The sequence below is a fragment of the Anopheles gambiae genome, chromosome 2 (genome assembly GCF_943734735.2).
Source record: "Anopheles gambiae chromosome 2, idAnoGambNW_F1_1, whole genome shotgun sequence".
NCBI lineage: Eukaryota > Metazoa > Arthropoda > Insecta > Diptera > Culicidae > Anopheles > Anopheles gambiae.
In genome coordinates, this window is record NC_064601.1 from 70062806 (window position 1) to 70075290 (window position 12485).

The 12485-nt window shown below is 45.3% G+C and overlaps 1 protein-coding gene across 1 annotated transcript; it reads left to right on the forward strand.

Moving 5' to 3' along the window:
- The first annotated feature begins 7200 nt into the window (after nt 1–7200).
- LOC5667040 (uncharacterized) lies at nt 7201–8656 on the forward strand. Its single transcript, XM_061644200.1, has 3 exons — nt 7201–7785; nt 7879–8179; nt 8265–8656. Exons 1-3 carry the CDS (start codon nt 7717–7719, stop codon nt 8294–8296), a joined length of 402 nt encoding a protein of 133 aa, XP_061500184.1. The 5' UTR covers nt 7201–7716; the 3' UTR covers nt 8297–8656.
- The last annotated feature ends 3829 nt before the right edge of the window (nt 8657–12485 follow it).

Consider the following 12485-nt stretch of genomic DNA (forward strand, 5'->3'; position numbering starts at 1 on the left):
CCAATGATACTTACATGCTGTTTCCAAGGTAATGTAAAAAATTTGCACAATTGTCGCAGATACGCATAGAGCGGTGATAAAACGCTTTTGGCGGTATATTTGTTATGATCGATTAGCTCTTGACATTCCTGTGGGGTTATGTGCACACACACGCACATGAGATCGGTGTGTTTTTGTTATTTTAATTTGTTCGATTGTACGATTGTTCTTAAATTGGGGCTATCGTGCGCGAGACAAACATGCATTTTCTCGTTTTCGATTCATGCTCAGGTATTCCATGCCTCGATTGCTGGTGCAATAGATCGCAACACAATCGAACAGCAAGCACAACACATTTTCACGATCTTCATAAGCATACCGAACACGCACAAACAAGTGCAGCCACTTTTCATCTGTGGTGTGCGTTTCTGCAATTTTGGCATTTTATCGCATCGGAAAATAATGTGGCGCATTCGTGTTAACATGCAGCACCGGTAGCGCAATATCAATGCAACTAATTCTAAGCATTAACATTCGCGGCCAAATGCAACGGCTGTACCCAATTCCCAACGGCTATTCAAACTACTCGAATCGAGCTGTTCAGCTTGAGGTTAAATTCAAATATTGCTCGAATATTTGCCCTTAATGCGCTGACGGCAACGCGAGCAAAGTAGTCACTGATTTTCATGTAACTTGGCAAAGGTTGGGAGGATCTAATAGGGTGCATCCGTCAATAAATACAGTGTCAGGAGAAGCGGACTTGTGCTCGGTAGTGTAAGGGTCTCATTAGCCCTTACACTATTTGGTACAAAGTCGTAAGGCTCATACGCCAGACGTCTCTAACCACGACGTCACAGCGCGGCGCCGAGACGATATCTGCTGATTCGTCTATACCATTTTTCTGCACAAAAAATGGTGAAGGCTTGGGGAGGTTTTAGTCGGAAGGCATCCGACAGTACCCGGGGGGTGGTCCCTGCTGTGCAGCCGTCCAACTGGTTGCGGGTCCCTATGCATGGTTTCCTCCCTGATTAAAAAAAAAAAAAAACAAAATCGAACCAATGAAAACTTACTAATTTGAATGCAAAGTACCTTACTATTCTTCCAGCAAAGCAGATATCTCATGTGAATCGCCCGCAAGGAGGCTGCCGTGCAAATAAGACGATGGTGCACCAGGTAAGTTGTGTGATGATGACTGTTAAGTCTCGGTGACCCTTTAGGGCATTCTTGCATGCGACCATTTTTGGGTGCAACTCTCGAGAGTGAATGGAACCGTACTATCACGCGAAGAAATTTCCGTGTCTTTCTCTTTACATGGTTGGGTTGCATGCAATTATGCCGTTCGTTGCATGTACCATCCACTTATCCCTTTATCCCTAGCATCTTTTGTACATTTCGCAGATGAGACGATTGAGACACACTTATGCAAAAGTAGGTGAACTCACAACGCATAGCACCTTATCACCAATAGCCAGCGTAAGCAAAGATAGCCACACCGGGAGCCGAAGGCAGGAACACCATATGCGTTAGAACCCACAACACCAAAAAGAGACAGTTTTGTGACACTCCCCACAAAAACACCTCACACTATACCGCACACATTGTAAACCAAAACACATAGAAACACACCGCGGAAAATAGAACGGCCTACAGTATCAAAACCCGAGTTTTGTCCAACACCAAGCAGAAGCTAAACAATTGGCTTTAAGCAGAACAAAAACACAAACCATAACCAAATGTACGGAATTAATAACTTTTTTTTTTTAGTATAAATAAAACCATATCCGATCAAGGCAGACCAGATTCGTTCGGGCTGTTAGGATAGGATGTTACGCTTGCTGTAAAACTCCTCTACGACTTTCATTTCATAAGCATTCAGAATGTACCCCTAAAACTAACCTCCCGCAAAACGGTCCTGGACGGCCCCGCTACGATCGATAACATTACAGGGACATAACTAACGACAATGACTAAACGATACAAAAAAAAAAACAACATCCGTTGAACAACGTAGCGCAAGGAAACATTATCATTATCATAATCGATAAACGACGCAGCATCACAGCATCGCACAGCGTTTCACCTAACACCATTTGCGCAACGAGATGAATATTAGTAAAGCGCGACGAGCATGTCATCTGCAAAGTGTGTGTCCTGCTGAAGACATCCTTCACAGCTGCCGCGAGTGTGCTGCTTCTGATCGCCGCCAACAACGGTGCTTCAAGACGCGACACTCACTATCCAACCCACGAACCACGCAAAGTAAGCGCATCGTCTCGGTGATGATCGTTGCTGGCTCGTATTCTGCCCACTGCTGGTTATCTGTCCGTGAAAAGGCGCCATCGTTTCACCACATTAGCACCATTTAGCAGCTATTACAGATTACCGTTAACGTCATAATAACGCACTTCCGATGAATAGAAACTTGTGAAACAAAATACCAAGGATCCAAGATAAAAATGAAACATTGACCCGTTATTAATGAGACATTCAGAGAGAGCACACAGCTTGTTTTTAATATTTAAAACGAATTGAAACATTGTAGTACAAATTGTATTGTACAATCACAAATCAAACGCAAGAAAAGCACGCCGCATCAATGGGTTCAAGGTACAGGTTTTAAGCATCATGTTTCACACACTCGAACGTTACAGCACTTCCGGTTCTCTGGACGTTTTGTTCACTGTCCTGTCTGCTACCTTATCTGTTGCCGGTCGTTCTCGGTAGCAATAGCTGGTGCGCGAAAAGCCGTTCCAGAGTTAGTCGAATTATCCGTCTTCAATTCCTCCTTGACCGGTGTTGCGATGTATAAAGCTTGCACCTCCACCTTGGCCGTGTTAAGCTTGCTACCGAACGCTGCGTTTTACCCTTTGAGGCCGTCTTGGCACCTTCCTTTGCTTCCTTCTTGTCGCCTTCGCGGTGTTCGGCACGAGTTTCATCCGATAGTACGGCCGTAGTAACCTTTTCCCGCACTTTGCGATTTTTTCCTCCAGCACCGGTGAGGGGGGGAGGGGGGGTACATGCGTAAAGCGATGGACTTGGGCCGCATTGACGTCGTTGGCTTCTTCAGGCCACAGTTGATTGAGCACGATGATTCAGGTCGTTGTGAACGCCAACAAACGGACAGTCCAAGTGCGAAAACCAGTACCAGCACTGCCTACGACGGCCTGCAGGTTCCAGTTTCCGGTACGGGATTGCGGGTTAGTCATCGCTCTGCGTCCAGCGGTGTCGATGTTACCCGATCCGTCGATGCGGATCCAGGATTGCACCGAAATCGGCATCGGATTCTCGTACTGGTTGATGATGTACTGGGTGTAAAGTTGCAGACAAAATAAGTTAACTTCGGGCAGGCCTGATCGACGAAATCACTCGTGGACACTCTACCGGCGCGTGGAACAGAACTCGTTACGCATGACGGTACCGGCGCCGAACATCATCAATATCGTTATTGGCCATCGCGCCAAGCAGGATGCAGGTAGCGTCATCTTTGCCCGTTCCATTATACACCATACCGCCAATTTGCGTGAAAATTATCCATTCCCCATGACGGCGGTGGGTGACGCGATGCAGTAGCCATTTGTGTCTGCGAAACCACAAACCATTAAACAACATTTATCACGACTAGTTTAGGAAAGTTGTATTTCTTACCAAGAGGAGCAGGAGTATGAAGATGTGTGAAACAAACACTTATTTACAATTTGTGGCAGCAACGATCTGACAGCCGCTCAGCTGCATGAAAAATAATCGAGCAATCTCAGATGAAATGTTGCACCACAGCGCCCCCTGTGGGTCAAGTTCGGTACTAACCCGGACGAGTGCCCATCTGGACTTTAACCAATTTCGAAATATTTCATTTAAAAATTTGCAACAATTTTGAATGCGAAATATTTCACAGTCATGGGCTGTGAAATATGTTTGCAGTTTGAGTTTGAGAAGTTTTCGATCGCTTTGCGCAGCGGGTGAGCTGTGAAATATCTTTGCAGTTTGAGTTTGAGAAGTTTTCGATCGCTTTGCGCAGCGGGTTTCCAGAGAATGTTCCAATAGCGAATGCGAGCCAGGAGGAAAACCACATCTCTTTCACTGAGGAGTCTTGCGATAAAAATAGTCTGACCGTGATCACATCTGCTTTCAAGCGATTTTAGGACCAGCATACGACATCTTACTACATAAGTAGGCAACTGGGCAGTGCTACCAAGGAATCGCCTGAAGACGATTCTGGTGGAGCAGCGCTGAACTCGTTCAATTTTTGCCGTCTAGACTTGGGCAAAATGGTTCCCGACAACACAGCCATATTCAAGAATCGGGTACATTAGGGCGCAGAATAATCCCTTTAAACATTTTGGGTCAGTTATTAGGTTGGTAAATCTGCGGATAAGCCCAAGCACCTTAAACGCACTAGAAATGATATTCTCGTATTGTGACGAGAAGGAGAGTTTTGATTCAAGGATCACTCTCAGGTCGCGGATCACATTAACACGGGATAGTTGGAAGGAGTTTAGGAAATAGTTACATTGTATAGGTTGGAGGGAACAGGAGAAGGAAATGATAGAACATTAAGTAGTGCACAAATCAAGATAATTATCTGAGCACCAGCAAGACAGAGAGTTGAGGATAGATTGAAGGTTGGAGCCTTGAAAATCCTTGGCTTGGTGTTGTCCATAGGTTGCAAATTATTAACTACTTGGCAACTAGACAACTTGCTTTTTGAAGCAAAACAGTAACTCCTTAGCCGGCCCTGGACTGGTGGAGCCGGTGGTACGGAGTCGCTAAGGCGAAGCTGGGTAAGGAGCCGGTCAGAGCCTGCTCCGAAATTGTGTTGTTTTGCCCATCATTATTGGCAACAGCAACCAAGTATTCCTCATCTATGAGCTTCTGGTAGACAAGCGTTTTGCAGTTGCTCGCCGTGTACAGCGCTACCTCTAGTGTCTTACCTTTCTCCATGTCAGAGCGATGGATATTTCGCACGTAAAACGACGCTCGATAAAGTTGCTGCTCCAGCCGTCGGTAAACCTCTGAAATGGGTAGTTGTGCATTCGGCCGAACGCCCGCCAGTCGCACACATACGTTGTGCAGAGGTCCTTCTTAAGGAAGGCAACGTAGACGACACGCACAGTATCATGTACTACGTCCACCTCTTCCACCATTCCCCGGTAGTACAATCCGTCACCACTATACAGAGCAAGGCATGGTGTTCCTGGCTTGTATATGTCTGCCTGCTGCTTGCCTACTACCTCTCTTGCTCCTACATTGCCTCGAGTTGCACTGCCTGGCTTATCTGATCGATCTGCTCCGCAAATTTCTCCACGCTGGGACAGACGTAGAGTGTCTGTTCGTCGCCAAATCGAGTGAAGTCGGCAATGAACCCTTCCACAGATGACGTGATAGTTAGAAGGTAAGGATGATGTCGTGATATAACTTCACCCTGAACCGTAACCGTCGACTTGTGCTCGGAGGACTCGTTCTGCATGAAGATCTCCAGGTCTCTCTCTATCGCTGCACTGGGAGAATTGATCCTCATTGTTGTGTTCGGATGTCCATTCACTTATTTTAGTTACACACTGAATTACGCACAACTAAATAGTTACAAACAAACAAGCAAACTTCATTACTAACACATTAAATATTCGTTGAACAGTAAAACCCCGGCGCAGCTGCGTAACGGTAACCGCACTTGTTGATGACCCGAGAACCGAATGGGCGGGTAAACGGCCGTCGTGTCCTAGCCGCGATGGCGCGGCCCTTTCGCTCCGTCACACAGTTGCCCTCGACAGACAGCGCGGGTGACGTCCAGGGCTATCGCACCTTGAGAGCAACCCAGAGTCACAATGTTGCGCTACGCTGTCCGTCTCCACAACACTCATCATGCATAATAGACTAGTGGAGTGCGCCAGTCCGCTGGTTATCAGCTTCAGGTTGATGTTCGTGTATTCTGTTTCTTGTGGTTAATGCGCATGGTAGTGAGAGTCCGGGACTGCAGATGCGAAGCTCATGCGATGATTACCCCGCCCCGCTAAAGTGAGAGCTATTTAATGTAGTATTTGGGTTTCATGAATGTTTCGTTGAGATTCATTCATATGAATCTTCAGTGATGAGTGATTCGAATTTCGAGTCGAATCTTCAAAGATTCAGGAATATCCAAAGATTCATGAATCTCTCAAGATATATAAATGTATATGAATCGTGATTGGCTCCTCCGAATCTGGCATTCACATAACGAATTTTCATGAGATGGTCGCAAATCTACCGGTACGAAAAATAATATTGAAGTACACAACATAAGACAAAAAAAACTGAAAGCTTTACTTACAATCATTGCGTTTAGGCTTTAATAGCCCTTCCGGTTAAAATGCTGAACGTAATCGTCCACTGGTGCAATAATTTTTATGTGTGTTCCATCAACACACATCACAACACCAGCGATACTACTTTTGGAGAAAAAGTATCGTCGTGCATCTTGTTGCTCATTTGATTCCATCGCTAAAGAGATCCATTTGTTCCCAAGAGTTTCTTCGATTATGTTCAAGCACATTTCAAAGGCTACCGAGAAAGAAGGCTGGGCAATAGCTACTTTGTAATAATTTCTTGTTCCAGTTTGATAGCTGCCTTCAGCTAGAAATCGCAAAGAAGCGGCCAACATTTCGTTTGGCTTAAGCTCCTTTCCCTTAACCGGTTGGAACGTGGGTTCGATCTCCACCAGAATGTCTAGGAAAATTTCCTTCAACACACGAATTTTTAAAGCTGAAATTAACAACCACGAAATGAAACATGTATAACACGGTTTGCACAAATGATCCGCATGCTTAACTCACGCTTGGTTAGAAAGCTGTAACGGGTCGACACAAACACAGCAGTCGGTGCTGTTTTGCCAGATCTACCGTTGTTTCTTCTTCACTGCTGGTATCGTCACTTACAAAGTGGGAGAAAATCATTTCGTTGTTTAAACAAGGATTATTAGCTTAATAAACGATCGTGTCTTAAATAAACTTGTTTACGTTTTTTTTTAATTTTGATTTTGAACATTTTGACACACCAACAAAGGCTTTGACACAGATTTAAAGAAAGAAAAAATATAACGAAACATGTCTATCACAAGAACGGTTTCAAAATGCATGCCTATTTTCCGTTTGTCTTGACGTGTTTTGCCTACGTAAAAGCCAATGGAAATATTTTAGCAAACAGCCAGAGATTTTCGTAGCTTGAGCCATTTTGATAACCAATTTGCGTTACCCGGCAAACAATGCGAGGGTTGGTGAGGTACCTCTCGCTCTAATTTCTCTAGTCTAGTCTAGTTGCCTCGCTTCCTCCTATAGCGATTCTGTCGAGCTGAGCTTTCACGTCCCTCATCACCGATCTCCTTCCTACCCCTCGCCTAAGATCGTCTGACGTCTTGCCTGACACCTTTCGTTGTGTTGGTGCTCTGCGGCTGCTGTCACCGTAGAAGTCAGGTTGTATGTGTAAAAAAAACGTAAACAGTGTTGTTGGCTGATCAATTTTGGTAAGTTTTTTAATAATTAAGTTCTTAATTTTACGTAAGTAAGTGCCATTTTAGCTAAATTAAGTGGTAGAAGTCCTGCCCAATGCGTGCTGGCTCCGTCGGAAGCGGTACGTGCATGTACCGGCGTAGGAAAGTGGTGTGATGAACAACACAGCATAAGACAGCGGGTAAGTGTTATCCAGCGATTATCATGATAAAGAAACATTATTTTAATAGACTATGGCCTGTTTTAACTTGCACATATAATGCAGAAACGATATGGGCCTGCCGCAGGTGTTTGCGACTGTGCGCTGTGTATGATTGTGTATGATTCGGTAAGTTGTAAGTGGACCACGAAAGAAGAAGAAGATTGTTTGGCGAAGCTAGCGACTAGGATGCTAATCGTGGTGTTTATTCCTTTTTTGCAGCCAATTTTCCTCTATCCGTGGAACGTGGGGTTACGAGGAACCGTTCAAGAAGATCCCCCGGAAGCTGTACGGCGACGAGTCGGGCTCTACCAGCACAATACGCTAGAGACCCAGCCGGCACCGGGTGCCCCGATTGCGCCGTCAGACGGTGTCGAGCGCGCTCGTTCACAACGTTCGGGGCAGGAATTCAACCCTTCTGATCATTATCCTCTGCCTCACAATAGCTGCAGCAGCAACAGGACCGAACCGACCGCACTACTGATTGCGGTCAAATTTCCTGGCAGGAGAAAAAACCCCACAAGTGTGTTCCTTCTAGATGCACTATCGCTACATCTAGATCTATTGTTTTATCTTCCCTCTAAAGCAAATGTTTTATATTCCCTCAGGTGTATCGATTTCATCGACGGCCGCTCGCTGACGGCACCAACATGCCACTGAATAACCCCGGAAAGGCGACAAGCACTCATCTCCAGCGGCAAATTGTTAACATCAATCCTCTTCCGCACATCTACACGACATCATGATAATAGTGTTATTGTGTAAATTGTAAAAAAATACGTTAAAGAGTTAAGATTAATCTTAAGTGCGCTTTAAGGCATACATCGATATGCCTAATTTTAGGTTCAGTGTTTTGAAATGCGCGTGTGTGCGAAGGGTCGAAATGAGCGCTAAGCAAACTAAGCGGCCGCGTAGGGCCCCGTGGTCTTGAGGGGCCCCAAAAATGGAACCCACCCCTCGCTCGCTAGTAAAATTTACATTTGTGCTTGTAAACCTACATTTGTGTACATTTTAGATAAATAAATCTAGTTTATATTCTCATAAATCACTACGAATTTTTAAAGGGGGAATAAAGATGATGACATATATTTAGTTTGTTAGAAGGTTCGTATGCACGTTCACTAGTTGATGTTGTCTGGATTTTTGCGGACTGCAGTTCGATTGCGCATGTTGCTTTGCCTCGTCTTGTGTTTTACAAACCCCAACAGCAAGGATGCTGCCATCATTACATTGAATTAAGCTGGTACCAGATCCACCAACTTGTAGCGCACCATACTCGCGATGGGTAGGCCATGTCATACCCCTGGTACTGAACGATCCAGCCCTTAGTCGTTCGCAAGGACAGACAAAAGGAAGCTGTTCATGGTGTGTCAAATAATGTGTAGCAGATGGTAGAAGATGGGTACCTGCGGGTGAGAGAGTCCGTTTCAAACGTTTTATTATCAGTTGGTGGCACGTTCAAAAGGATGTGCGCAGATCACGGCCCGATCCTGAGGGCTCACCGTTGAAAAAGGCGCTGTCAGCGTGTGATGTCCTCAATGAGGATCTTGACACGGAACCGAGAGTGGTCAGAGTGGTCAGGATACATACAGTGGCGTATTAAGGGTATCGGGGCCCCTAGGCGGTAAGACGAGTTGAGGCCCCCTGTAAATGGTAAATGGTGGTCCTTGGGGGGGGGGGGGGGGGGGGTGAGGTGGTAGCGGCACTAAACTGGCTGTTGGGAGTTTGAACGCGTCGGGGGGCCCTACGCTCATCAGTCATAGGCTCTAAAATTGATTCGCCAGCCTCGGGGCCCCTACGTCCATCCTTCCGGGGGCCCTTGTCGCTAGTACTCTGTCCATACGGCATACTATAGAATGACGATCTACGGGGCCCCTTAATCGGCGGGGCCCTAGGCGACCGCCTAGTCCGCCTACCGTTAGATCCGCCACTGGATAAATAAAGGATGATAATATCATGCCCGTCATAGGTTCAAGCCTCATATAGACGGTCCCCTCGTAGTAAGGACTGGCCAGCCGGGTGTGTGGTACTAAAAAAGACGCTAAAGCTTGCATTGGCTGGCATGACCCGGTAGATGGATACGGCAAATAGAAGAAGAAGAAACAGGAAGATGGAAAGCAGCAGTCTGTAGAAGCTTCGGTTGAGACCTTTGCTGTTAAAGAAGAAGGAAATGTCGTTGCATGTGGATGGAATAATGAGATTGTGGGTGGTTCGGGTGATCAATGGTTGAGAGCGGAGATGAATGAATTGGCGAAGCCAGTTTACCTCTTTCCATGCGTTGTATGAGGAATCAATGAAAATAGTCAAATCGTATTGAATTATGGGTCAATTTTCGGGAATATCAGGAAAGAAAAAAATGCGACATTTTTTTAACACATGAGTACATTATCTCATATGGCCGTTAAAACCAGCTTACATCGGGTTGAGATCACCATTGGAGTATCACACTTGATAAAAAATCAAATTTCCGGTACGGAATTATTCCTTCACTTTCGCTCGTTTGAAATTGGCTTCATAACCGTTGATCGACATGGCGATCAAATGGCCACATCAGAAACGGCACGGAACGGCACGGAACGGCAACCACCAGCATAGCACAAATATTGCTTCAACACCAGAATTGATCGGCTCTCGCATCGTCAAGGTCACAGGTAAAAACCAAATACACTACATATATATGTACCAATCGCCAATTCAAGATACAACTATAACCCTACCATATACCAGTACCAGCTGATGAGCTATCGCACACAAGCGAGCGGCGCGCGCAAATAAGAGGAAGGGGCCTGAAGGAAGAGAGGACAGGGGAAGGCACCGGGAGAGAGAGTGTGTGTGGTCAAAATTTTTGGCCATTTAAATTTTGTCCACCAACACCGTTGCATTTCGGAGCTTTTTTCTTGCCAGAAAGAGATAGCCATACTCTTGACATACAGCTGTCTCGCTCATATGACACTTCCAAGGCTCGCAAGCTCTTTAATGCGAGGGCTCTGGAGCAGTGAACTTGTATGGCGTGCGAGCCCTCGCGCGCCCTCGCAAACCGCTGTCACTTGCACTGCGGGTTAATAACTTACTTACTTACTTTTCCGGCGCTACAATCTTTTTGCGGTCTTGGCCTGCATCAGGAATGTCCGAAACCGCTCACGGTATAGCGCCTTCGTCTGCCAGTCCGTTATCCTGGCCTTAATAGCGGACGCTTTCACGCCATCTTGCCACCTCAATTTGGACTTACCCTTGTGGACAGCCTAAAAATTCCCAATGTACGTTTATAACATTCCAATCTATTTTGTTGCCCGTTTTAGCTGTGCAACTGTGTCGCATTTCCTCCATGGTTACCACTTCGATATTTTATGTCGAGTATTTATAACTATTTTTTAGAAATGCAAGACCCTTTAGCCAGATTGATGGTCCGTTAGTGATGGTCAGCTTCGTCTGCTGGGCTTTCCTTTGTGCCTATCCAATGCTATTGATTCGAACATCTTCGATTTAAAATTTCCCCTATCCTTAGAACCAAGAAAATATAAACAATTCGTGGCTCTGAGGTGATCCACGCTAGCACTGTCCTCGAATCCGTCCAAAAAGTTCTTCATCTACTTCCAGCCTCATTTCCTTTGACATGGTTTGTGCTAGTCTGGTTTTTAGAACTGCTGCTGCAGATCCCGGCGTGGGATCGACAAGGATTTTGTGGGTGCATCGCGGTGCATCCCCTACGAGGCTAATATCAACTCCTTTTTTCTGCGTGGTGCGTAAATACGTCACTGCTGCAAACGTCTTTTCAGATGCGCCTACAAATGCGTGAAGCTCACGTCTTAGGACCTCTGATGCCGATGAGTAGCAGCTGGGAATGTTAATTGTCTCCACTTCCTTCATCCTTTCCACCCATTGTTGCCATCTCTTTTGTAGCTCCGCCGGTAACGTATCATCCCAATCTAATCCCACCACTGACCGAGGATTTTATCGTATGTGTTGTCTAATTCACATATTTCCATCAGGTTTGATTCACTCACTCTCTCTTTAGCTAGACTTTCCAATACTTTCACTAAATTCGATAAAACATTTCTGATATAAAATTTCGCTTCATCGTGTATCTTTATCACTTCCTTTGTTTTCTTGATCGCCAATTCATTGAAGTCGAAACTGTCTAAATAATCGTCTACATAATGGTTGTGGACAATTGCAATCAGCCGTACCGGCGAACTCGTTCGACGAGAAACATTCGTCGCTCATGAGTGGACAGGGTTGTACTGGCAGGTTGACCAGAACAAAACCTATACGGTTTTCTAATTTTTGATCTAGAGGGCTATGAAATGAGTGAAAATGAGCGTCGCAGCGAACGTTCCTAGGAACGAACGAGTGCGCCGGTACGGATGATTGCTTCCGGATACCTAGTTTGAAAGAGTGCTGCGTTTTTGTTTTTAACGAACTGGGCACATGCGAGGGATGCAACATGTTGTTGCCCCGAACGTAATTACCTTCATTTCAAAAATTTGTGGATTTAATTTGGGTTGCTACGATGAAGAAATCTTTGAACGCAAAGGTCCTCCTGCCTTATGCCCAATTGGTGAAACATTTATTTGATATCACTTGAGTGCCCACTCTCAAAGCGGATCAATATGCCGAAAAGAGAAGCAACTACATCAGGTCCGGGCAGCAACTATGAATTCAGTGATATGCCATTGTTTTTTGTTGCAGCATCAAATACAAGTCTCGGTATAGGTTTGGGCTTGTCGTTATTTATTATAGCAAAGTGCGGTATGTAATTTAGTTTAGGATTATATTCTTCTTTCAATAGTTTACTCCCTTCGATTGCTTGAACGTATCCATTGTCAAAA

What these genes read in the sequence shown, in the direction of transcription:
- LOC5667040 (XM_061644200.1), top strand. Translation starts at nt 7,717, where the DNA reads ATGCAGAAACGATATGGGCCTGCCGCAGGTGTTTGCGACTGTGCGCTG. An exon ending in GTATGATTGTGTATGATTCG is followed by an intron (nt 7,786 to 7,878) that starts GTAAGTTGTAAG and finishes CCTTTTTTGCAG; the next exon opens with CCAATTTTCCTCTATCCGTG. An exon ending in CAGGAGAAAAAACCCCACAA is followed by an intron (nt 8,180 to 8,264) that starts GTGTGTTCCTTC and finishes ATATTCCCTCAG; the next exon opens with GTGTATCGATTTCATCGACG.